The sequence below is a fragment of the Salvelinus sp. IW2-2015 genome, linkage group LG4q.1:29 (assembly GCF_002910315.2).
Source record: "Salvelinus sp. IW2-2015 linkage group LG4q.1:29, ASM291031v2, whole genome shotgun sequence".
NCBI lineage: Eukaryota > Metazoa > Chordata > Actinopteri > Salmoniformes > Salmonidae > Salvelinus > Salvelinus sp. IW2-2015.
The window spans coordinates 53,975,450-54,002,806 of record NC_036842.1 but is presented as its reverse complement, the minus strand read 5'-3'; the positions used below and the strand labels follow the sequence as shown (position 1 = coordinate 54,002,806).

Genomic DNA, 27,357 nt, shown 5'->3' with positions numbered 1-27,357 from the left:
CTCTCCTTATTGGTCAAATAGCCCTTACACAGCCTGGAGGTGTGTTGGGTCATTGTCCTGTTGGAAAACAAATGATAGTCCCACTAAGCGCTAACCAGATGGGATGGCGTATTGCTGCAGAATGCTGTGGTAGCCATGCTGGTTATGTGTGCCCTGAATTCTAAATAAATCACTGACAGTGTCACCAGCAAAGCACCACCTACTCCATGCTTCATGGTGGGAACCACACATGCAGAGATCATCTGTTCACCTACTCTGCGTCTCACATTTTTGGTTGGAACCAAAAATCTCAAATCTAAAATATATTTTGATTTGCACTTTTTTGGTTACTAAATAATTCCATGTGTTATTTCATTATTCTACAATGTAGAAAAACCCTTGAATGAGTAGGTGTGTCCAAAATTTTACTGGTAATTTATATAAATGTGATTTTTCAGTTTATTTTTAATGAATTAGCTAATTATAGGGTATTGTGTGTAGATTGATGAGTGGGAAAAACGATTTAATCAATTTTAGAAAAAGGCTGTAACCTAATAAAATGTCAAAAGTAAAGGGGTCTGAATACTTTCCGAAGGCTCTGTTCATTATGCTAAACTGAAAAAAATGTATTAATATAAAGTACACTTTTAATAAGTGGGTTGAAGTGTAATGATACTATATTTATAGTATACTTCAGATTGAAGTATATTATACRATTTTTTTGTATATTTAAGTCAACTTTAGTATGCATGTAATATATTAAATTATACATTTTAATAGTTTGGATTTAAACTGTAGTGCTTTGTGTTTTATGTCGTAAATGAATATGAAACTTTATGTGCTGCAAATTTTTTTCTCAATGAGACTAAGCTGGAAAATAAAGTTAAATAAAAATACAAAAAGTAATCTACTGTACCAAGCAGCTCCGAATACAAAGTTCATCATTGAATGTGAGAAGGACATAAACCCTTTCCGGGTAATATGGAAAAATGTAGGTGAATGTTTACAATATTATTTATTTTTATTTCGAGTTGTGCATTATATGCAATGTTTTGGGGCTGATGGCAATTGTGTTTTGCTGATATATTTTGCGTCGAAGATAAAACACTCTAAATATTGACACACTAGTGACACCACAGGAACTTTGTAGTGTATGTTTTCTTCCCCTGACATTTTTTGTTTGAGGGAAAATAATAGCTGCCTTAGCTCTACTACGGAAAGCAGCTGTGGAAGGTTTATAACATATTGATTGTACTTTCCCCATTGCAGGCACAGTAAAACATTATATACTGTATGTAATCCAAACAACGATGTACAATGCGACAATTGTATTGCTAGTTCATGTTACGTATCAATCAAATTAAAAACATCAGGTTCTGTGTCTGATGTGTGTGGCTGCTCTCTTTAACAACTATACTTTTTTTGGTGGGGAACCTAAAGCTGGAGATCAGAAACATGGTCTGTCACTGTTTGTTACCGCACATTGCAAAACCCATACAGACCTTATACAGTCAACCAAATGTTTCAAGGATAAGACGGATATAACCTTGCGCCATAATGTAAAGCATGTTTCAATTGTGATTTGGTAGAAGTTGCCCCTTTAACCCTGGTCCACGGTCAGATGTTTTTATCCTCCTGAAAAGGTTTTGATTTGAACTTCATCGCACATAGAAAATCAGTGTTGTGTTGGAGGAAGAATCTCTCTCTCTCCTGTGCTCTTTCTCTCTTACACACACACCGGCAGCTCTATGCTGAGAAACATCTCGGTTCCCGGGGCAAAAAACCTGTGCTATCCTGGGGCACAAGTACAGAACATTACTAAACTGCTTCCTACTGTTCTACGACAGCTGCCGATGGCTGACGCTGACATTGTCCATGTTCGGTCAAACAACGTTATGAGGGCTAAGCTCGGTAACTGCTGAAACTGGATTGTAAAATAACTAATTTGAGCTCTAAAAGTCTCCAAAAAGTGGCCGATTATTTCAGTTCCTGTGCCATCGCTGGGCTGCGGCAGCGAACAATTCAGCAGGCTACTGGCATTACACATCTGGCTAAAAGATTACTGTAGCTCTGTTGGCATAACATTTGTAGATAACTTTGACACCTTTTGGAAACACAAAATTCTCTACAGGAATGATGGAGTCCATCCAAATCATCTTGGTGCCTGGACCCTGTCCTCTCGTTTCAAGGCCGCTTGGAGACATTGACTTATCAGCAGGCCTTGCTCAGGTAATCCCTACCATTTTGTCGCAGAGTTCTTGTCGTGCTGCTGTAGATTTTTCCAGGGGTGTTTTCAGTCATAATGTAAGTAACCTACTTTATGTTCCTCTAACTCCCCTAAATGCCTCTGTCAATCCGAAAGCTATTGTCAGCAGTAATCATGTGTCTATGAACCTGATTTACACTGTTRGCACTGAGACGATTAGCCCTAGTAGGAAGCCCACTGTGAGCACTATCAGCTCGAATGTAAATTTAATTGTCTTGTTTACCTTTGATAAGCCTCCCAGTAAAGCACTAACAAGAAACCAGAAAAGGGCTAAAAAATAGCCCACATTAAAGGAAAATGCCACTAGATGATACAGTCCCAAAATGTTTCACATGATAGCAATCCATTTTTCAAGATATAGAAAGTCTCACAGTATGATCCGTTTTTTCAAAAACTTGGCCAGAATAAAGAAAACCGCAGCCCCTCAGACTAAAGTCTACATTTAAAGTCTACTAAAGTCTACATTTTGACCATTCTATATATTTTGTGCTTTAGAAAGTCTCAAACTATTCTATTAAGTTAATATATTCACATAATGTATGTCATAAGACTTAATGCAAGTGATTTGATATCTTCTTTGATATTTTCATTTGGTGGCACAAATGCATTCAAAAAGCAGCTGAACCAAAAAAACGACTTATTTGTTTGAAAACGGCGTTTGGAGCGTCGATAGTAGTCATGAACTTCAACTATAGTGCCAAAATTGACTAAAAGGTGTACGTTTGATAACTTTAGTCGTAAAGTCAGTATTTTCCAAAACTGAGATGTGCAAGATTTAGGAAATTAATGATGATGCCAATTTCCTTGGATATTTTAGCGTTGGGTTTGGATTTCAATCACGTCCCTGTGCCCGCAGGGCAGCTGGCAGCACCCAAATGATCTGAGCATGCTGCACTGCTACACACTATCCAATCGTACCAGCAGAATCAACCTAATCAGCACGCCCATTTCTTTGCAGAAGTACCCAATTGTCATTAGCACGCACTGCCTCGGGACTTGTTTGATTGACATGAGACAACGAACGAGATATAGATACAATACATTGTCTCCAATGTTATGTTGAAAGAACAAGACTTCTTATTTATAAACAGCTTTGGTTTTGTAAAACATTTAAAATCCTCACATTCGTGAGCTAACGTTAGCATCACAAACACAACTGTCAAATGCATCTTCCAGCAAGACAATAAACCAAGCACACATCAAAGAAATTGTTAATTGACCACAAAATCAACATTTCGCAATGGCAATTTCAGTCTCCGGTCTTGAACCCCATTGAAAACCTGTGGTTTGAATTGAAGAGGGGTGTAYATAAGCACAGACGAAGGATATCAGGCATCTGGAAAGATTTTTTTATGGAGAAATGGTCTAAGATGCCTCCCAATGTGTTCTCCAATCTGAGCAAAAAAAAATTAAAAAGGCTCAGTGTTGTTTTCCTCGCAAGGTTAGGGCGCTGGAGTATTGAGAATAATTGTGATCCCTATCTTTAAAAAATGTTTTTGTAATACTTGTTAAACAAAATCCTTCTCTGAGCAATTGCATTAGTATAACATAATATAATTGTCCCATTTGTTTGAGCATACAATATAGTTCAGTATTTGTATTATTTATTTGATACAGTCTTTTTTGCTCATCTTTATCAAGGGTGCCAATCATTTTGGACCTGACTGTATATAAAATGATATTAATATTTGTACCGGATGCCTTTATCAAAATATTTGACACTCAAGAAATAAGACACCTCGCAGAAAGTTAGAGAAGTCTCCTGCTGCATAACATTCCGGAGCTTGCCCGCTCGAGCTGAGGACTTACAGAACGGTCAGAAGTTGTTAGTTACAGGCCATTTTATGTGTTTTTTATAAGATTAGTCAGTTTTTCTTTTACTGAATGTTTCCAGCCAGTATTTACAAAAAAATGTACGTCAGATTTGTAGAAATATTTATAGTTCATGTGTGTAGTTCTAATGAAATACTTTGAAAAAACGGCATATGGTAAGTTAATTCACTCAGAAACACCTATACAATTTTATATATATTAAATGGCCATGTTTTCATGACTTGCACGACGCAAAATTGAGGCTCATTCTTAGCAGAAGTAAAATTGACGCGTCACTTGCACATTGTATAGAGAACATAACACACCCACATCAAATCACATTTTTCTTAATGATGATGAAAACAGAGGAGAAATCAGTCTGTTCAACCTCCCTTTAAATGGCCATTTGAGAACAGAATACTAAACTCATGAAGTGTTCTTCCAGCCTTAAAATCTTTAAGAGGGAAATATTGCGAACGTATACCATGCATACAATGTACTGTATGTTATTGAGACACACGCATTTTTGCACATTCTACCAGCCAGCCACATTGATGCAACCGGATTATGTCAGTTGAAATAATGAGGAAACAATTAATTAAATCCATTTTGCCTGGTGCATACTGTAGGATGATGTAAATCAACGTTTACCCATTCAAATTATATTCCCGTGAAGTCTCTCTAATAAAATTGGCCCATTTACTATTTGTATTTGTTGCTAATATTGAACCAATTCTGATCAAAGAAGAATACTCTGAACTGCTGTGGCATAATCCCAACACTAGGTTTGCACTGCTAAAAGGGTGCTCACACGGCTCACTACCTTCAGTGGTGTTTCTTCTGAACAGCATGCAAAACAGCATGTTGGTGGTAGCTTATCCAGCAGGGTCAAAGCTTACTAGCTCGAGAGCTTCCCTCCCCCATTGGCTATCGTAAAGTTAACTTGCTAAAAGTTACATAAAGTTATAACTTTCTGAGCTTTAGTTGCAAACTCTGTAGTTACCAGTTTGAAAATCATGAAATGTCTCGTTGTGTCTCCCCCTTCCATTAAATATGTCAGTAGCTTGGTTGTTTAAAGTAGTAAAGATGGTTTGAAAATTAAAACCTGAAATTGTGCAACATTTTCACAAAGTTAACTGCGGGCTACAAATGTAGAAAATATAACCTTTCTTCATAAACGGGTTCTGTACTATTGTCTGGTTGCTTTAATATTGTAATTTCCACCTCATTTCATGTTAAATAGTTGATTTTATGATGAAAAAATAATTCAACAGAATGAAAAGGCAGAGCCACTTGACTTTGTTCAAATGAACAAGACAGACCAGTAGCTTAAGGACATAGCTCATTGTGTATGCACAGTTTATGATTGGCAATGTGACCACATTTCCAGTGCCAAATAAGGTTTTCTACAAAGATACAACATATAAAACTGTTAAATATATAACTTTAGGCTTTTGAAAATACATGTAATGTTTCTTTCCCCCAAACAGATATGACGGATTTACTCTTTTCCTCCTCTTCTTTCCTGGTGAGAAATGATTTGCTTGTTTCACTATAACCAGCCATGCTGACTGCAAATTTTCAAAATATAGCAATGGAAAATGTAAATCTGATTTAATGAATGTTCAAAATAGAGCAGTGAGTACACAAGTACAGTTTAGTAGTCTAAAATAAATGTCATTGACAAATTACACCATGTCCTTTGACTTATTTCTTTTGCCATCCAGTTATTGTCATTCATTTGTACACAATTACTCTGCGAAATAAGTCACCATGTGTACATTTGTGGGTATGTCTATCAAAGTGTGAGTGGGAATACAGGATTGCATGTTTTATCAACTTTAATAAGTCTCTAAACCCCTTATCCCATAGTCCACTGTGTCCTCCATAACATGGTCTTTAACTTTGGTCTGTATTCTGTAAAAACACTACAGAGGAGTTCCCAAGTGTAAACTCCAAAAGAGAATCTCGTCCTGAGTCATATCCAGAAGTTCAAGACGACCCACTTTGGAATTATCCAAMTTCAACTGAAAAATAAGTTTGGTCTCCCACAGAATAATACAGTATTGCAGAGTCCATCGGTTCGATGTTTAGCTCCAGCTCCTGTATTCGGAGTCCGGGCCTTTGGCACCGTAGATTTTATGTGGTTTCACTCTGTTGCACAGGACAATGGACGGACAGCTGATGATAAGACAACGTATGATCCACACAGGCGGTGACGATTGACCATGGGAAGCAGCTCACACACCATCCYCTCTCTCTTTCCGGAGGGTCTTTCCCCGCCATCGTCAGGAGACCTGAGAATCGATAGGAACACAACAGCCATCAGGGGAGCAGAGAATCCATAACGACACGCTACATCTGGCTCTGCAATGAGAGCCCTTCTGCTTGTGTAAGCAATGTGTTTATGGTGACGGCCATCCCATCAATTCAGGCAACTCAATGCAGCATGTTACATCTACAGAGGGGTGCAAAATGAATGACACCCTTGATAAAGATGAGCAATAATGACTGCATACAATACATAATTCAAATACTGAGCTACTGTATATTGCATGCAACATTTTTTATTTATTTTATACTAAAGAAAATTGTTTAAAGAAAGAGATTTCATTTAACAAGTAATATATTTTTTTCTCAAAAAGATAAGGGTAAAATTATTGACACCCCTCAAGATTCTTATAAATGAAGTACTCAAATGTGTAGTAATTGGTCCCATATTACTATAGCATGCAATGACTACATGAAGCTGTTACACTACAAACTTGATGGACGCATTTTCAGTTCGTTTTGATTGCGTTTCACATTATTTTGTGTGCAATAGAAATGAATGGTAAATAATGTATTGTGTCATTTTGGAGTCACTTTTATTGTAAATAAGAATATAATATGTTTCTAAACACTGAATGAATTGTGAATAATGACGAGTGAGAAAGTTACAGAGGGTCAACGATCATACCTCCCAAGACATGCTAACCTCTCACCATTACCAATAACAGGGGAGGTTAGTATGTCTTGGGGGTATGATATTTTACCCTCTGTAACGTTCTCACTCATCATTTAGAATTATCCGTAATTCTGGTAAGTAAAAACATATTACTTTTTTTATCATACAATATAGCTCAGTATTTTAATTCTTTATTTTATACAGTCATTATTGCTCATCTTTATCAAGGATGTCAATCATTTTGGACCCCACTGTATGTGTGACTCAGAAAACTTTGTGGCTTGAGTAAGCTACCAATTACTTTACACTGGAAGACAATAAGCTACACCAAAGCTTCCCTTCAGAAAAATAGTTTACTTAACTAAAGTTACTTTGAAAAAGTAGTTCACTACATTGTGAAAATAATTTGTAAATCTGTAATGTCAGACTACAAATTGCAAGAACAGACTTTGGGTCTTTTAGCCATTTAGCCACTTATAAACAAAAACAATGTTTCTAGTGAGAATTAGGTAGGTCTGATGCCACAAAAAGAAAGAAAATGATTGCTTACTTCACCCACATTTYATTTTTGCTAAAGGTAGTGTGTAGTTCCAGTAGTTACCTACACTTCTACGCGGAAAAAATAATAATGAAATACTGAAAACATTACTTAGATGTGACTTTAGTTCAACTACCACCAAGCTACTGCAAATTGTAGTGAAATTACTATTTGACTACTCCCCAATATTTCTAACTGCAGATACTGTACACCAGTGGTGGAAAAAGTACCCAATTATCATAAAAAAGTGTAGATAACTTAATAGAAAGTTACTCAAATAAAAGTGAAAGTCACCCAGTAAAATTCTACTTGAGTAAAAGTCAAAAAGCATTTGGTTTTAAATATACTTATGTATCAAAAGTAAATGTAATTGCTCAAATATACTTAAGTATCAAAAGTAAAAGTCAAAGTATAAATCATTTCAAATTCCTTATATTAAGCAAAGCAGACGGCACCATTTTCTTGTTTTTATAATGTATGTATAGCCCAACACTCAGACATTATTTGTGTTTAGTCCGCCAGAACATTGGCAGTAGGGATGACCACGTGTTCTCTTGATAAGTGCGTGAATTTCACAATTTTCATAAGCATTCAAAATGTAACAAGTACTTTGGGTTGTCAGGGAAAATGCATGGAGTAAAGAGTACAATATTTTCTTTARCAATATAGTGAAGTAAAAACTGTCAAAAATAGAAATAGAGTGGGCCTCCCGAGAGGTGCAGTTGTCTAAGGCACTGCATCGCAGTGCTAGCTGTGCCACTAGAGATTCTGGGTTTGAGTCCAGGCTCTGTCGCAGCCGGCCGTGACCGGGAGACCCATGGGGCGGCGCACAATTGGCCCAGTATCGTCTGGTTTAGGGGAGGGTTTGGCCGGTAGGGATGTCCTTGTCCCATCGCGCACTAGCAACTCCTAGGCCGGGGGCAGTGCACGCTGACACGGTCGCTAGGTGTACGGTGTTTCCTCCGAGACATTGGTGCGGCTGGCTTCCGGGTTAAGTGGGCATTGTGTCAAGAAGCAGTGCGGCTTGGTTGGGTTGTGTTTCGGAGGACGCACGGCTCTCGACCTTCGCCTCTCCCGAGTCCGTACAGGAGTTGCAGCCATGAGACAAGACTGTAACTACCAATTGGATACCACGAAATTGTGGAGAAAAAGGGGTAGACAAAGTAAAGTAAAACACAGATACCCCCAAAAAAAGTACTTAAGTAGTACTTTAAAGTATTTTTACTTAAGTACTTTACACCACTGCTGTACATTTACAATCTGGTGCTCTCTCTCTCTCTCTGAGACGCAAACGTGTTACAATATTAACTATTTCTCCATATACATGTATTAAATTTTGTATATGAAATTGCACAGTGGAAAAACACTGCCAACTTCCTACCATCTGTTTGAGTTAGAGCTCTTTCTTCATTTGATCAAGGGATTGAATGTTCTTTATTCTCTGACTGTGCGACGTTCATTTCAGTGAATGAACTCTCTCTTAAGATGCCAAGCTGTTTCTCAGGTCGAGATTAGACACGCAAAAGATGTAAATGAAGTGGAGAATACTGTGGCGTGAGGCAGACCTCACTGTCTGACTGGGCCTTAATTCAATTAAATACCAGCCCTGCCACAGTTGTGTTAAGTCCTATGATGACCCAACATTACAGGAGTTAAAGAGTGTGACGGATCGTTTTCATACACAGATAAAGCTTTTAAATGTAATCAGGGTCGTTCCAAATTCACTGTGATTTGCCACGGCCCTAATGTACCAAATATAGTGTGGGGCTCTACATTGCACTCAAACGATTTGGTTATGCATAAAATTATACAAAATCATAGAGGAAATTACAAAGTGAAGCAAGATTTCTTCCATACATGCTCTCAGGGTTTTCACAAAGGAAATTAACTGAGGTATGCCTATGGCAAAATGGACTGGAGTGGCAGCATAAGTCACTGTCCCCACACTAAGAATACACCATTATCCTGATATAGAGGATATAGTGGCCAGTGCTTAGTTTAAATAATTGGATTTCTAGCTATATTGATAACTGATACTTCAATAATGAAAAAAGTGTCCCCTTGCATCGCACCCCCTCATTGATACCACACGTATTAAGATTAACTTGCACTATTTCTTTTTACCAACTCAGTGGCCTTGTAGTTGGAGTGTCAGTCCGAAGGTTGTTAGTGTGATCCCTGTCCGAGACATACCAAATACTGTAAAAACGGGAACCAGGGTGTCTTCCCCAATGCGTCTATGCTTGGAATTAAGGAGATAGATCATCTTGGGTATGTCTGTATCAGCTTTGCACATGTGGATTTTGGATTTTTTCAAGCTCTGTTGAGTTAGATTGGGAGCAGCGGTGAACAGTGAACAAGTCTTTTCACAGATATTCAATGGGATTCAAGTCTGGGCTTTGGCTGGGCCACTCAAGGACTTTCACATTCTGGTTCTAAAACCATTCCAGCATTGCTTTGGCTGTATGCTTGGGATCATTGTCCTGTTGGAATGTAAATCTTTGCCCCAGTCTAAGGTCCTTTGCACTCTGAAGCAGGTTCTCACCAAGGATTTGCCTGTATTTGGCTCCATTCATTGTTCCCTCTATCCTTACCTGTGTCGTGTCTTTGGCTATGCCGGATTAAGTGATATGACATGCTATTCTATAAAATCCTTTCTCTGTAATTAATATTACCTGATTGAGCTAATCATGTAAATGTAATTAACTAGAAAGTCGGGGCACCACAAAATAATATTTATAGAGCAGTTATCTTCCGAATAAACTCTTAAAGACCTAGTAATATTTTACATCAATAGCAGTCAATATTAATTGTCACTTTATTCAGTCTCATCTGAAAGTTGTAAATTCTTGGTTATCTTCACGAACCCTGGCTAACAAGTTGAATCAGCAATACAAAATTGGGTTTAATTATTTATTTACTAAATACCTAACTAATCACACAGAATTACATATACACAGAATTAACCATACATTGATTACAAATTATGTCATAAAGGAAAACGTCCCTAGCGGACGGAACAGATATGACAGCTGGTTACCCAAAGAAAAGGGGGTTAGGTTTGAGTGAAAGAGCGGAAAGACTGAAGAACAAAGGGAGAAGCGATGTTTCTATCGGGCCGTAGGCAGCTACTCTATCGTAAATACAGAATCTTATGCATTCTAAATTACCGCCCATTTGGAAAAGGAAAATGCAATAAATATTTACTCTGAGCTGCACTTCAATAGGTTGGTGGTAGATGGAAGGTCGTGTTGCCCCACAGAGTCCTTTGTCCTTGGAAGAGTGTCTCTGGTGTTGAACGGGAAACGTTGTAGTGTCGTCGTTGTGTGGTAGACGGGATACTCTGTCTGTCCTCTCCTAGCCCACGTTTACAGCGGCCGCTGCTAACTCAACGGCTAGGAGGTATCCCTTCTGTAGCGAATAAGAGTTCAAAGTTCATACCATTCACAACCAAAGCTCACGCTGAGGTTGGCTTCGTTCTTTAGTTATTATCTGAACCCTTCTGACATCGGACCGTAGTCCTAATGTACCCGGAACAGAAGGTTACATTTTCGTCAAGGGCTTATATAGTGGAGGGAGAAGGGTGTGTTTCATAGTTTTATAACCCATGTCTCTTCACAGGGGCGGGCCACTGATTGAGCAGAGCCCTAACCTTATGAAAATCCAAATCTCTCATTTGGAAGCTAAAATTACATTTAATCTGGTACCAAATAATTATATATTTAAACATTTGAATTGCACAACAATTCCATGTGAATCTGATAACTACAATATGTAGAATTTCCCAGATACAGTTTAGGTCGTCCTGTCATCAGTCATAATGTCTCAGATGACAACCGAACTGACAACATATTCATTAAGTACCAACGCATATTTTCAACTGGTTCTATTACCGAAATTTGGTTCCTTTCCCTCCACTTGTTTGATGTTCCCAGACTCTCGGTTTAACAAAGGCTATTCAAGAGTCCCTCTGTAGAGTCAAGAGAGAGGGAAGGGAGAAAGATATTTATGGGGGGGTCATAAACCTTACCCACAGGCCAACGCTGCCACCACCATGCTTCACGGTAGGGATGGTGTTAGACGGATGATGAGTTGTGCTTGGATTTCTCCATACGTAGAGCATTGCATTCAGGCCAAAGAGTTACATTTTTGTCTCATCAGACCACAAAGTCTTTTGCCTTATGATCTCAGTCTTTCACGTGCCGTTTTGCAAACTCCAGGCGTGTTGTGATGTCCCTTTTTCTCAGGAGTGGCTTCCGTCTGGCTTCTCTCCCAGATTGGTGAAGTGCTGTAAAGATTGTTGTCCTTCTGACAGGTTCGCCCATGTCAGCCAAGGAACTCTGTAGTTTTCTCAGAGTAGTCATTGGGTTCTTGCCTTCCTGCCCGGTTGCTCAGTTTGGTCGGATGGCCAGCTCTAGACAGAGAGCCAGCTCTAGACATTCTTCACACTCTCGCCCTCTCAAGAACGTACTCAAGAGAATGTGGTTGAGAATGCAATCGGAGCACGGTAGTATGCATATTGAGAAACACCCCATGTGTTTTTGGAAACCTTCACATGTGACATTTTCCATGTGAAACCATGTGTTTTTGGACAGTTCACTTGATGAATTTCACATGGAGTTTCTCATGTGAAACAATGTGTATTTGAAACACTTGACATTTCAAATGAAGTTTCACATGTGGATTTTCATGTGATTACTTAAACTTTTACATGTGGATTAAAATTGTCACGAGATTTCACAGGTGATGCCCTGTTCTCAACTTTCATTTTTGACACGCATGAATTCATTGTGTATGTTAATTTATACAATTATTTTCAACATGTCCTTACCTGGGATTTGAACTCACATCATTTTGGTTCACTGCATTCCGATGGTCCTGTTACACCACCACTCAAGAAAATTATTACATTTATTATAGTGATTCAGATGTAACATTAAACCAGAATAATATGCCCCACCAACCTAAGACAACTATACTGAAAACCCTCAAATTGCTGAAATAAGTAAGTGTAATCAATGATAAGATAATTGTTAGAATAACTGATAACTAAAATATCATGCAGATGGCACGCTTTTGTTAAGTGCAGAGATATATTATAGGTAGTGAATGTGTATGGAAATGCTACAGACGGTGTGCCTCAAATCCAGAGGTTATTGAATGCATCCAAGATGCTATGAGTTCAAATCCAAGATGTGGTTGTGTCACAAGTGTGCTAACCAATGTTGAGGTAAATTCCATTTAAACTCCAGTCAATTCAAAAAGTAAAACAAATTCTCCTTTCTAATTTTCCAGTATGGAAAATAATTTAATAATAATTTCTGTGTACTTCCTGAATATAGTTTGTTGTTGTATATTTACTAACAAAATTCAGTTTGACTTATTTCCCGGTAACAGACTATAAAATTACAGGATTTTTTATTAACAGTTTGTTTCATAAGTAGGGCTGCGGCGGTCATGAAATTTTGTCAGCCGGTGATTGTCAAGCATATAACTGCCAGTCTCATGGTAATTGACCGTTAATTAACATAAACACATTTAGCATCTACTGGCTTCCACGCATAGGCTACAAGCCACTGACGCAGACCTTTGAAACATATACATTTTACATTTGAAAAAAGTTACATGAAGGGCATGAGCTCTGCATAGTTTTTTTGTGCAGGCTGCACACACTTCATCAGTCTCTCAATGACAATTTGACAAGCACTTGATAATGCCTTGAATTTCCCGGCGGCATCCCCTTTGTTTGGTCGTAATGCCCACCCCAAAAACCCATGCCTTTTGCGGCCAGTGGCCGTTGTGCCATTGGGCTGAATATAATAATTATAATTCCTTTCTCACGGATGTGTGCTCCGATGGAACTCTCACTCACATGGCTCTCTCAGATATCTCAATTCTTATTAGCCAATATCTGTCACTTGATCGGGTCCTTCTCACAGGCTACAAGTGAAGACACAGATTGGGGATGCAACTGCGTGTGTCCTTATCAAATTCCTAGGCGCATATTGAAGATATTGGAAGAACTTTCCACAGCCTACAAGATGAGTAGGCCTTATGAACTGCAAAATCACTAGCCTATGTCAATCTACTATCCCCCATAGTACAAAAGTTGACCTGTTCTGTACAAGAAATAAATATTCCAAACATAGTCTGAGACATTTGTGGAATGCGATAGATCCCAAATGAATACAACCACTGGCATCATTTTTTTTTTAAAGCAATGAGACTGATGCAACTTAAAATAATGTTAACTTTAAGGCTATTTATTCACATTATAAACACAGCAATGTGCGCATGGCAGTAGCCTATAAGCGTGAATGTTACAAATGCAATCAATTAGCGGGAAAACACCATTCCCCAAAGTGACCTGAAATGGCGCTGAAGGAGATGGCTGCCGTTTTACAATCCCGTAACCAATTGTCCATGTTTTTTCACGTTATTTGTACGTTATTTTCTACATACTGTTTCTTATGACCGAAAAGAGCTTCTAGATATCAGGAGAGCGTATACTCACCCCATACTGGAGGAATAATTTTTCTTCAACGAGTCGGTGATGATTTACTTCAGATGCCCGACAAGGCCCTCATCCCCGTAATTCGCAGGAGAAAGAGAAGGAGGTATCGTGGACGAAGATTCGGGTGCCTTGTTAGGATCCGTTGTCGAGAGAGTAATCTACAAATACCATCGGTCCTATTAGCCAACGTACAATCAATTGATAATAAAATAAACGAACTAGATCACGTATACCCTACCAACGGAACATTAAAAACTGTAATATCTTATCTTATTCCACGAGTCGTGGCTCAACGACAACAACATACAGCTGGCAGGTTTGAAGCTTTTTCGTCAGGATAGAACAGCGGCCTCTGGTAAGACAAGGGGTGACGGTCTATGTATATTTGTAAACAACAGCTGGTGCACGACATCTAAGGAAGTCTCAAGGTTTTGCTCACCTGATAAGCTGTAGACCACACTATTTACCAAGAGAGTTTTCATAGCTGTCTATTTACCACCACAAACCGATGCTGGCACTAAGACCACACTCAATGAGCTTTATACGGCCATAAGTAAACAGAAAAACGCTCACCCAGAGGCGGCGCTCCTAGTGGCCAGAGATTTTAAGGCAGGAAAACTCAAATCCGTTTTACCTAAACGTGCAACCAGAGGGAAAACAATCTAGACCACCTTTACTCCACACAGAGACGTGTACAGAGCTCTCCCTCGCCCTCCAAATCTGACCATAATTCTATCCTCCTGATTCCTGCTAACAAACAAAAACTAAAGCAGGAAGCACCAGTGACTCGGTCAATAAGAAAGTGGTCAGATGAAGCAGAGGCTAAGCTACAGGACTGTTTTGCTAGCACAGACTGGAATATGTTCCCGGGATTCTTCAGATGGCATTGAGGAGTACATCACATCAGTCACTGGATTCATCAATAAGTGCATCGATGATGTTGTCCCAAAAGTGACCATACACACATACCCCAACCAGAAGCAATGGATTACAGGCAACATCCACACTGAGCTAAAGGGTCAACATGCCCTTACTTAATTTGAACTCATAACATCTTGGTTCACAGGATTCCGATCTTCCTGCTACACTACCATGTCCACGTCAGTAACTGATTTCACCTGTATTCCCACACTTAGGACTTTAAAATAAATCTCAGCTTTGTTAAAAATACACTGAATATTTGTTTTTAAATTTTTCATAGTGATTCAGGAGTAACATTAAAACAGAATAATATGCCTCACCAAGAAAAAAACCTTGAATGAGTAGGTGTAGCTAAACTTTTGACTGGTACTGTATATGCCATTTTGCAGATGCTTTCATTCACAATTTAATATCCCTTTTGAAATACAATAAATAGCCCATTAACTTGTTGACAAGCTAACTAATGATATGTTGGATTCATGTCTCCAAATCTACCAAAAATATAGGTTACATAATGGGATTAAGCCATTGGCTCAGATGTATCTAATGCTTGGACAGTTACATCTCATTTAAATGTTGATATTTGCCTGCATTGTCAACCAAACACAATTCAATATGTGACCCGATTCAAGAAACTAGGCGTATGTCGCAAGTCATGACTTCACAGGAGAGCTGTTTGAACGTAAAAAATAATTTTTTATCAAAATGCGTTTTTTGTCAGAAATGCCTTCTCGAACATGTAGCATCAAACTTGTATGCCATCTGAAAATTCAAATACAATTGTTAAATTACGAGCCTAGTTGGTTTAGCCACAGAAATAGCAGCAACCTTCCCGCTGGCCATGATTGACTGAGATTATGAGTGGGCTGGACATGCCGAGAGATGAGTTTGGGTTGGTCTGCCATATAACACGAGTCTGTCTATTGGAGCTGGTCAGTATGTTTAGGTAATCGTGTCGATTGTGGCTTTAAATTGTGGCTTAAATTTTTTTTTATCACGTAGTAAAACTGCATAAACCTAATGTCAAGTTAAAGTGTACAGTTAGCTCGCGAGCAAATGTTTGTATGCTCCACTTTCTGGAGGACCGAGTTTTGAAATCAGTAGAATTTGAGTATGATAGCTAAGGAGATAGAGAAAACACCAGTCTGGATTACATCGTCAAACTAAGGCAACCATGCATGGCATCGGACAGGAGATGCATCCAAACATGATGTATACTGTTAAGATTTTCTGATATTACACATTTCTAATTTTGACAGAAAGTGGTTTCAGTTCAAGTGTACTCTTAGCTAGCTAACGTTATGTGCATGATCTTATTCTTCGTATCTCAGACACATTTGCTTGACTAGTTATAGCCATAGAACCTGGTTGATTAGCTGCAGATTCATATAGGGTAGTAACGTCATGAGTTGTGATTATGCTCCATTGTTTAGCTAGCTAGCTAGCGACATGTCTTAACAAAAGACTCCATTCTAATTTTGGCAAAGTATTTTCATTTCAAGTTAAAGTGTACTGTTAGCTAGCTAGCTAATGTTAACCATCTGGCTCTCCAACTAAAGTTACATCATGCATTTGGATTCATTGTTTATCTAGCTACATTTCTTAACAAAAGACTCTCGTCTTAGTGTGCCAGAGCGCAGAATAACTTATGTATTTTTGAATGCTCAACATCGGTTGAATATGTCCGGTGTTCGTAAACGTTAAAAGGTAGTTTCGTAATTGCTTCCAGGTGAAGACTTTGAACATATGCACATTTGGGGCAAGTATGCATTGAATAATTCATGACATCTTGTACATCTGTAATAGGAATTCAAAAGAGACAAAACAGTGAGGTAAGGATAATTCAACCTGTGATATAGACTTTTATTTTGTCCCACTGCCTGCTCTGCCTTTGAAGAAAACATGAAGATTGAATCTCCCCTCTATTATTGACTAAAGCTGATTAGACAGGGATCGAATACACTAATAATTTCAGATATCATTAATATGTTAACATTCAAACCCTACAGGTTCATCACTGAGAATTCACTGTTCATTTTTGAATGTGTTCAATATTTCATTGGATGCTGTTACATAATTACAGAAGAGAAAACAAGTGTGCAATTTGCCATCACAAAGGAGTAATCATGCATATGACATTGAGGGGAAACGGAATTCATCTGTACCTTGCTGTGTCGCTCTAGCCTGCCAGGATCTGCAGTTTGTTGTTTCTCTCCTATCTGTCCTTGAAAAGAGGTTGACTTTTGCTGTCTGACTGGCTGGAAATGCCTTCTGTCTTTGTTTGTGTGTTGTCAAAGGGCCTGAAATCACAGGGAGAGTTGGTTTGGTCATATGCATAGAGATTAAGTGAAACATGGATCCTATACTAAATTAAGAGTGGTATTACATTTTCCTTGGTTAGCTTAAACACTTTTTTGTGCTGTGAAAATGTATACTTGGGTTCAATAGTTCAATATATGAAAGTTTTTTTGTGTGAACAAAAAAAACTAAACTGTAGCAATTGAAACATTTTCTATTGCAGTGTTATACCTATATTGTGTCTCCAGCAATTCCCAATATGTTTTGAGAGAAGAAAAAAATATATTTATGATTGCACAATGTTTAGATACATACAGTGACTGGCGAAAGTACTCAGCCCCTTGGCATTTTTCCTTTGTTGCCTTACAACCTGGAATTAAAATTGATTTTTTGAGGGTTTGTATCATTTGATTTACGTAACATGCCTACCACTTTGAAGATGCAAAAAAGAAATAAGACAAAAAATCTGAAAACTTTACCATGCATAACTATTCACCCCCCCAAAATCAATACTTTGTAGAGCCAGCAATTACAGCTGCAAGTCTCTTAGGGTATGTCTCTATAAGCTTAGCACATATAGCCACTGGGATTTTTGCCCATTCTTCAAGGCAAAACTGCTCCAGCTCCTTCAAGCTGGATGGGTTCCGCTGGTGTACAGCAATCTTTAAGTCATACCACAGATTCTCAATTGGATTGAGGTCTGGGCTTTGACTAGGCCATTCCAAGACATTTAAATGTTTCCCCTTAAACCACTCGAGTGTTGCTTTAGCAGTATGCTTAGGGTCATTGTCCTGCTGGAAGGTGAACCTCCGTCCCAGTCTCAAATCTCTAGAAGACTGAAACAGGTTTCCCTCAATGATTTCACTGTATTTAGCTCCATCAGTTCTTCAATTCTGACCAGTTTCCCAGTCCCTGCCATTGAAAAACATCCCCACAGCATGATACTGCCACCACCATGCTTCACTGTGGAGATGGTGTTCTCGGGGTGATGAGAGGTGTTGGGTTTGCGCCAGACATAGCGTTTTCCTTGATGGCCAAAAAGCTCAATTTTAATCTCATCTGACCAGAGTACCACCTTCCATATGTTTGGGGAGTCTCCCACATGCCTTTGGTGAACACCAAATGTGTTTGCATATTTTTCTCTTAAAGCAATTACTTTTTTCTGGCCACTCTTCCATCAAGTACAGCTCTGTGAAGTGTACGGCTTAAAGTGGTCCTATGGACAGATTCTCCAATCTCCGCTGTGGAGCTTTGTAGCTCCTTCAGGGTTATCTTTGGTCACTTTGTTGCTTCTCTGATTAATGCCCTCCTTGCCTGGTCCGTGAGTTTTGGTGGGCGGCCCTCTCTTGGCAGGTTTGTTGTGGTGCCATATTCTTTCCATTTTTAATAATGGATTTAATGGTGCTCTGTGGGATGTTCAAAGTTTCTGATAATTTTTATAACCCAACCCTGATCTGTACTTCTCCACAACTTTGTCCCTGAACTGTTTGGAGAGCTCCTTGGTCTTCATGGTGCCGGTTTCTTGGTGGTGCCCCTTGCTTAGTGGTGTTGCAGTGTTGCACTCTGGGGCCTTTCAGAACAGGTCTATATATACTGAGATCATGTGACACTTAGATTGCACAAAGGTGGACTTTAATTAACTAATTATATGACTTCTGAAGGTAATTGGTTGCACCAGATCTTATTTAGGGGCATCATAGCAAAGGGGTTGAATCATATGCACGCACCACTTTTCCGTTTTTATAATTTTACATTTTTTGAAACAAGTTTTCTTTTTAATTTCACCAATTTTGACTATTTTGTGTATGTCCATTACATGAAATCCATATAGAAATCCATTTAAATTACAGGTTGTAATCCAACAAAATAGGAAAAACGCCAAGGGGGTGAAAACTTTTGCAAGGCACTGTACTCATGGTAATGTAGCATAGATAGCACAGGATGAAGCATAGTGATATTTGGAAGAATGGTGAAGAATTTAAGAGACATAGTAAAGCACAGTGACACAACATAGTGGAATATATGTATAAATAATATATGCTAAAGGATACATTGTTGATAAAGATAATGAGGCAAGGTGAATCCCAGTCATATTATGATTAGACTTTTTTATTTCAATAAGCAGCATAGTTAAAACATTGGAAGTAATATGAGGAATATCGTAATTGTTTCTCATAGTTAGAGAGGGGAAATAGCATTGACAATGCCAAGGTGAGGTTATTGTTGCCTCTTACAGTGCATTCGGAATGTATTCAGACCTCTTGAATTTTTCAAAATTWAGTTACAGCCTTACTTTAAAATSTATTCAATTAAATGTTTTCCTCATCAATCTACACACAATACCCCATTATGAAAAAGCAAAAACAGGATCGTGTCGATGCACAGATCTGGGGAAGGGTACCAAAACATTTCTGTGGCATTTAAGGTCACCAAGAACACAATGTACTTCATCATTCTTAGATGTAAGAAGTTTGGAACCACCAAGGCTCCTTCTAGAGCTGGCCACCCGGACAAACTGAGCAATCGGGGGAGAAGGGCCTTGTTCAGGGAGGTGACCAAGAACCTGATGGTTACTCTGACAGAGCTCCAGAGTTCCTCTGTGGAGATGGGAGAAACTTCCAGAAGGACAACCATCTCTGCAACACTCCACCAATCAGGTCTTTATGGTAGAGTGGTCAGATGTAAGCCACACCTCAGTAAAAGGCACATGACAGCTCGCTTGGAGTTTGCCAAAAGGCACCTAAAGGACTCAAACAAGGTTCTCTGGTCTGATGAAACCAAGATTGAACTCTTTGGCCTGAATGCCAAGTGTCACGTCTGGAGGAAACTTAGCACCATCCCTACAGTGAAGCATGGTGGTGGCAGCATCATGCTGTGGGAATGTTTTTCAACGGCAGGGACTGAGAGTCTAGTCAGGATCGAGGAAAAGATGAACGGAGCAAAGTAGAGATCCTTGATGAAAACCTGCTCCACATCGCATAGCCAAGACAACACAAGAGTAGCTTCGAAAACAAGTCTCAATGTCCTTGAATGGTCCAGCTAGAGCTTGTTTTTGCTTTGTAATTATGGGGTATTGTGTGTAGATTGATGAGGGAAAAACGATTTAATCTGTTTTAGAATAAGGCTGTAACGTAACAAAATGTGGAAAATGTCAAGGGTTCTGAATACCTTCCGAATGCACCGTATGTTCTGACCTATTGCCAGTCTAGCAGTGTATCTCCATAATGCTCAATGTTAGGATTTGTGATGGGTAGGCTATTCCTACAACCTTTACTCATTCTGTACAGTGCTTAGACGAACAGCTGGCCACTCCATGGTGACTGTGTTCAACCTGTGTTTTGATTGGACCCGTTAAAGCCTGGCTGCCCAATGGGATCAATTAGGGAAAGGGCTACACCACAACCCAGTCTGCCTGTCATCTGTAGATCTCTGTGCTGTCCACTCATGCATTCACTCAATCGGAGGAGCTTTTTTAACACGTCACTGGGCACAAACAAACACACACTGTATGTACACATAAAAGGCAAAAAACACAAGTGTGCATAAACTCACATCCATGTACATGTACAGTGAAAATGAAAGCATATCCGTGCAAATGTATTCACACACATTTCTGGTCAAATATTAATGGATAGCATGGCCACACACACACACACACACACACACACACACACACACACACACACACACACACACACACACACACACACACACACACACACACACACCAAGACCTATTCATATAGTTCATGCCAATACTTTTTATCAAAAAGGTGTTGCAGACATAGGTTAAGAGTTGGGCTGCTGACAGTGTATGAGATTGAACCATAGCTTGCTTCTTTCTGCTTCTTCACATGGACTCTTCATGTCTGCTGCCAATTATGATTGATTACAGTAATCACAGAATGTTCATTTCTAGCCTGCCACATGCTCAAGAGAGAGGTAATAGCCAAAGAGCATGTAATCATGTAATTAAGAACTTTCATTGCATCTAAAAAATAGTGTGAATGTGAGATTACAATAACCAATTCTTGGGTTTTAATATAATGCATTTTGTTATCTGTCATTTTGGGGGGATAAATAGGCTTGCTAAAGTTAATTGGAAAACAAAAGTGACTGTGTTTCCTGGGTATGAACATAATCACTTTTTGATAAATCATTAAAGGAATGTGTTTTGGGAGCAAAACAAGATGAGTGTTTTGATTTAGGTGAATAGGCAAGCAACTGGCAAATATTTCAAAGCAAAGAAACTAGCCTGGACAACCAACCAGCGACCCTGCCCAAAATCTCTTGGCATATGACCAGCTTGAAAGCAGTGGGGGCAGAAGGTTTGGAACAACAAAGAATAAGACAGAAGAGTTGCCTTAATTGTGCTTAAGTCAACTCCTCTGTCTTGTTCTTTGTTGTGCCAAACCTTCTGGCCCCACTGCTTTCAAGCTGGTCATATGCAAAGAGATTTTTGGTCAGGGTCGCTGGTTGATTGTTGGTTGCCCTAGCAAATGAGTAATGCTAGGTAACTTCCTAGCACAATTGTAGCTAGCAAGACATTTAAAGTGGAACTGACAACATTTTAACTACTTTGCGGATAAGAAACAAACATAATATCAGTCAAAAATATGCAATTCCCAGTTTATGCTACAAAACCAACTTTATAAGAGGTTTTAAAAATAGGTTATATTTGCCTCAACATTCCATGATGTACATTRAGGCATTGTTGGCAGAATAGATTGCTGCAGTTCAATGCATGATTAATTTAATTCACCATAACATTTTTTGGTTGTCCAAAAAATATTGCTATCAGGTTGTAAATCACAGCTGGCCTGGTACATTGTTTGCTGCCTCTATTCGGGATACACTGTTTCAGTTTCAATGGCTCAACATTTTGGAGAAAACTGAAAAATGTAACTAAGGCTGGGAATGACAATAAATGAGCAAGGGCAACGATCACAAGTCAGTCATAATGTGGCTAATAGGCTAGCATATCTATTTATGTAGCAACCATCTAAAAACACAGAGCCTAATGTTATCTGGATAGCTAGCTAGCTGCTAGGAGGATGTCATGTCCTTGGAGGAGTGGGTGAGTGACTAACTTTTCCCCTCATAATTTTTTGGTGGCTATACACAGCTTGAGATGCAGGTGTCATTTCGTTATCTAGCAAGAACTTGAACAACTGTTATCCAGTTAGCATATCTCGTGTTAGTAAATTCACTCTGGTTTCAGAGCACTCTTGTCTGAGTGTACCAGAGTGCAGAATAACTGATTAATTTATGAACGAGTAACATCCACTGAATATGAACGGTGTCCGTAAATGTAAGAAAAKAAAGTAATCGTTAGTCATAAACACTCTAGATAACATGTAAACAGCCTAACCAGCTCTGCTAGGGTAAGTTAAAGGGTCAGAGTAAGGTGTTCTCTCATTTTTGTCTGRAAGTTGCTAGCTCGCAAGCTAGCCAACTTTAACCAGTTAGTTTTGGGTGCTTGGTTGGGACAAGCATGCATTGTTGGCAGGCAAGCTGCAAAAGGATGAGTATGCTACAATTCCTCATCGTTTATCAGTGCAATTTTGATGGTCAACTAGCTGAACAAGATTTAGAGGGCTTATCTAATGTTCCTTCATTAGATGCTAGCTCATCTTTCTCTGGCTGATGTCGCGGGTCACTACTTCACAGGAGAGTCATTTGGCTACTGGAATATGTGAACTTTCATGTGCCTTAATAACAAATGTGGATGCCATCTGTAAATACAAATACAATTGTTAAATTACGAGCCTAGTTGGTTAAGCCAGAGAAAAAGTGAGCAACCTAGCCATGATTGGCTAAAATAATGAATGGGCTGGACATGCCGAGAGATGAGTTTGGATTGGTCTGCCATATAGCACGCTTCTKTCTATTTGAGATGGTCAGTATGTGTAGGTAATCCTGTCTAACGATGCTTTCAAAAAAAATGTATCACGTAATAAAACTGCATAAACCTAATGTCAACTTAAAGTGTACTGTTAGCTAGCTAAAGTTAGCTGGCTGGCTCGCTAGCTAATGTTATGTGTATGATCTTATTCTTTGTATCTCAGACACATTTGTTTGACTAGTTATAGCCATAGAACCTGGTTGGTTAGCTACCTGCAGATTCATGCAGGGTAGAAACGTCATGAGTTGGAATTATGGTACATTGTTTAGCTAGCTAGCTACATGTCTTAACAAAGACTCTCGTCTTAGTGTGCCAGAGCGCAGAATAACTGATGAATTTATGAACGCTTATCACCCATTGAATATGGTCGGTATCAGTAAACGTCGGAAAAATGTGCAATTAAATTGTTGCCAGCAGCACAGTTACAGTCACCAACACTCTGGATAAAATGAAAACAGCCTAACCAGCTCTKTTAAGGCGAGTAAAATGGTCAGAGAGAGGTGTTCTCTCATTATGTGTCTGGAAGTAGCTAGCAATTTAGTACAGAATGCTCAGATTAACCCTTAAAAAGATGAGTGGGGCTAAAGTTTAAGACGGTGTGAACGATGCCTAATCGGTGTAGACAAAGAAGGGCTCTCCAATAGTAGTACCAAAATATTCAAAGGCCATTTTCTCAAACGTGAGTTTACAAGTTTATCAACTTTCAAAGCAAAATTACTTTTCCATAGCTCCTCAAATGTAGTGTATGATATACAAGTTTGTAGCTGTGAGTCTCTACTTTTATCCAATGTAAAAAATATCCTTTCAAATTTTGCTACTTAAGCCCGTCGGTCATATATTTGCAGAAATCTATTCAGGTGTACTTTGTGGCTTTTGACGAATGCGTTCTAATGATCTAAAGTCGCTATTGCAACTGCTTGTAAACACACAGTCCAGTGCAAAGTGAATGATGGCATGCCTGTGTGCAAATAGATGTTTGCATAAAGGCTGACTGTAGCTCTGATTGGCTATGGCACACCGGTTTGGTAGACTCTGCTCCTGGAGGAGACATGTTTTTATTAGGTTGTATTTAATAATTGTCCAAACGCACGGCAGCTTTCACACTCAACATTGCTATGACATTTTCACAAAGGCTTTAGTATACCTAATTCCAAAACATTCTAAGAATTTATGAAAACTTGAAAATGGCCATATCTAAGTGCTCGCTTGTCAGAAAATGTTTTAAAAAATGGGGGTGTACAGTGCATTCGGAAAGTATTCAGAACCCTTTCCACATTTTGTTACATTAGAGCCTTATTCTAAAATGGATTAAATCGTTTTTATCCCTCATCAATCTACACACAATACTGCATAATGACAAAGCAAAACTAGTTTTTACTGAAATATCACATTTACATATGGTGCCAAGATGCAGATGGGGTAATAAGGGAGATTACAGAGTCTGCAGTGTGATAATAGCACAAGGTGTTATTCTATATGTATAGAAAGATACATATGGTGCATAGGAAGTAATGACAGAGAATCATTGAAGATGCACATGGGGTAATAAGGGAGATTACGGAGATAATAGCACGAGGTGCTATTCTATATTTGTATAGAACGATACATTTGGTTCATAGTAACTAACGACAAGAGAATCATTGAAAATGCACATGGAGTAATAAGGGAGATTACTGTAGCGGCAAGAGAACGGTTGAAGATACATATGGTGCATAGCAAGTAAGGACAAGAGAATTGTTGAAGATACACATGGAGTATTAAGGGAGATAAATGTGTGTGTTTGGGAGAAGAAGCCTCGTGAGGTATTGGTCTGTCACATGCATCACCCAGTATTGGTCGGTCACATGAATGAAGCAAATGTTAATGATTAATTCATTATGAATGATGAATAAGCTAAATCATATAAATATAACTTGTCTGTATTGTGGCAGACCAGTGGGTTTTGTCAAGACGTTTACACAGATCAGACACGGACAGAGTATGATTATCTGGGTTTCGCAGGTGTTTATTAAATAATAAATCAACAGAAAAGGATAGGTCTCCCCCATGAGACCCTCTCCGTCTTCTGGGCTCCGGGTCTTGCTGTATCCTGTCGGGCACACAAACTCAAACGTCTTAGCTCGGGCACCGTCTCCAACTACAAGGAAGTCACCTTACTTCCCCCAGTCCTCTCCTGTGTGCTGCCCTTCTGGCAGCTTTATGGGGCTTGTACAGCTGGTGAGCAATCAGCCCTTGATTACTCACCAACTCCCCAATCAGCCCCAATTAGTCCTGGGCGGAGAGCCCGTCGAGACCTGGCACGTCCAGCAGATGGAGCCATCGCCTCGTGATGTATACTCTGTCTGTCACCAGGCCTCGACGAGTCTCCCCCTGGTGGCTGACCTGCTGTACGCCACAGTATATAAGAGAACTAACTGGACTGTCCCGGTGGAGCTCCTGATCGACATGTGTACTTGGTGCATTGAATTGGTTGGAACCTCTGCAGCGTGCTGATATTAAAGAACGATTCAATTAAGATTGACTTTGAGTGTCCCTGTGTGGAATTTCCACTACACCACTCTACCATAAAGGCCTGTTTGGTGGAGTGCTGCAGAGATGGTTGTCCTTCAACAAGATTCTCCCGTCTCCACAGAGGAACTCTGGAGCTCTGCCAGAGTGACCATTGGGTTCTTGGTCACCTCCCTGACCAAGGCCCTTTTCCCCCTACTGCGGAGTTTGGCCAGTCGGCCAGCTTTAGGAAGAGTCTTGGTGGTTCCGAACTTTTTCCATTCATGAATGATGGAGGCCTCTGTGTTCTTGGGGACCTTCAATGCTGCAGAAATGTTTTGGTACCCTTCCCCTGATCTGTACCTCGACACGATCCTGTCTCGGAGCTCTACGGACAATTCCTTCGACCTCATGGCTTGTTTTTTTCTCTGACATGCACTGTCAACTGTGGGACCTTTTATAGACAGGTGAGTGTCTTTCAAAATCATCAGGATATTTTCTCCAAACGATTTGAGGGAGTGCGCACATGCGGCTATTCTGTGGTGAGCGGTTAACAAAGAAATATGTACTCCTATATGCTTCGGGTTAGGGTTAGTAGTAGAACAACTAAAGTTACATGAATAACTCTAAAATAAGCATATATCATTTAGAGTTATTAATGTAACTTTAGTTGTTTTACATACGTTGGGGTATATGTTTTGATTTTTAATAMATTTTAAGGCTGCATGATGCAACTCTAATGATGATTTGAAAAAAGTTGCTTGAAAGGCATTTCCCAGCAGCATCCATTTTGTGTGGCCATAATGCACCCTAAAAGAATCCATGGCTTTTGCAGCCYGCTCCGAAGCACCTCTCATCTCACTCACACCGCTCTCCATCACTTGATCGGGTCTTTCTCACAGGCTACCACTGAAGACAGATGCATAGGGAACGCAACTGTGCATGTCCTTATCCAATTCCAAGGTGCATATTGAAGATATTGGAACAACTGTCCACATTTACTTTTATTCAGCAAACAAGATGAGTAGGCCTAACAAACAACAAAAGCACTAACCTACAGTAGTTTGTCCTTTAAAAGTTGCTCATGGGCTCTCATGAAGTGTTTGATTAGATTTTCGATTACATTTGCATTGATGTCAGAGTGATTAGAGGAACAATATAGGGCTGAGTACCAGGCAGTTATCAAGTTTGGTAGGCTAATAATGACCATCAGCAGCATCAGAGCTTGGAGAAGCCTAATTATCATGACTAAGCGGTCACGTGGAATTTGACTGCCTTCCTGACTCATGGCCGCCAGTGTGGAGGTAATACGGTCACCACAACATTAGCTCAATTTTGAGTTTCAAAACAAAGGGTCTGAATATTTATGTAAAATTTGCGAAAATTTTTAAAACCTGTTTTCGCTTTGTCATTATGGGGTATTGTGTGTAGATTGATTATGTTTTATTTGATCCATTTTAGAATATGGCTGTAACGTAACAAAATGTGGAAAAAGTCAAGGGGTCGGAATCTTTTCCCAAACGCACTGTATATGAACAGATTTGAATAAGATTTCATGTTGTTAAAATGCTGTCAGTTTCACTTTAAAGCTGATGTGTACTTTGACCTAATAATTGATTTTGTGAAGTTACACAGAGTTTCTAATGGACCATTTTAAAGTCCCGCACAGTCATCCTGATTCCCATCTAAA

The 27,357-nt window shown here is 39.2% G+C and overlaps 1 protein-coding gene across 2 annotated transcripts in view; it reads right to left on the bottom strand.

Moving 5' to 3' along the window:
* Positions 1–5,247: 5,247 nt before the first annotated feature.
* LOC111962166 (chemokine-like protein TAFA-5) overlaps positions 5,248–27,357 on the bottom strand; it is a 140,629-nt gene continuing 118,519 nt past the window's right edge. The window contains exons 4-5 of one of the 2 annotated variants that reach the window (XR_011479671.1): positions 17,143–17,277; positions 5,248–6,354 (exon numbers count right to left, since the gene is read on the bottom strand). Coding sequence is in view for 1 of the 2 variants with exons in the window: in XM_023985035.2 (XP_023840803.1) it covers positions 6,346–6,354 (9 nt within the window). In the remaining variant the exon portion in view is untranslated. The remainder of the gene's footprint in view (positions 6,355–17,142; positions 17,278–27,357) is intronic. The other variant, XM_023985035.2, reaches the window with a different exon arrangement.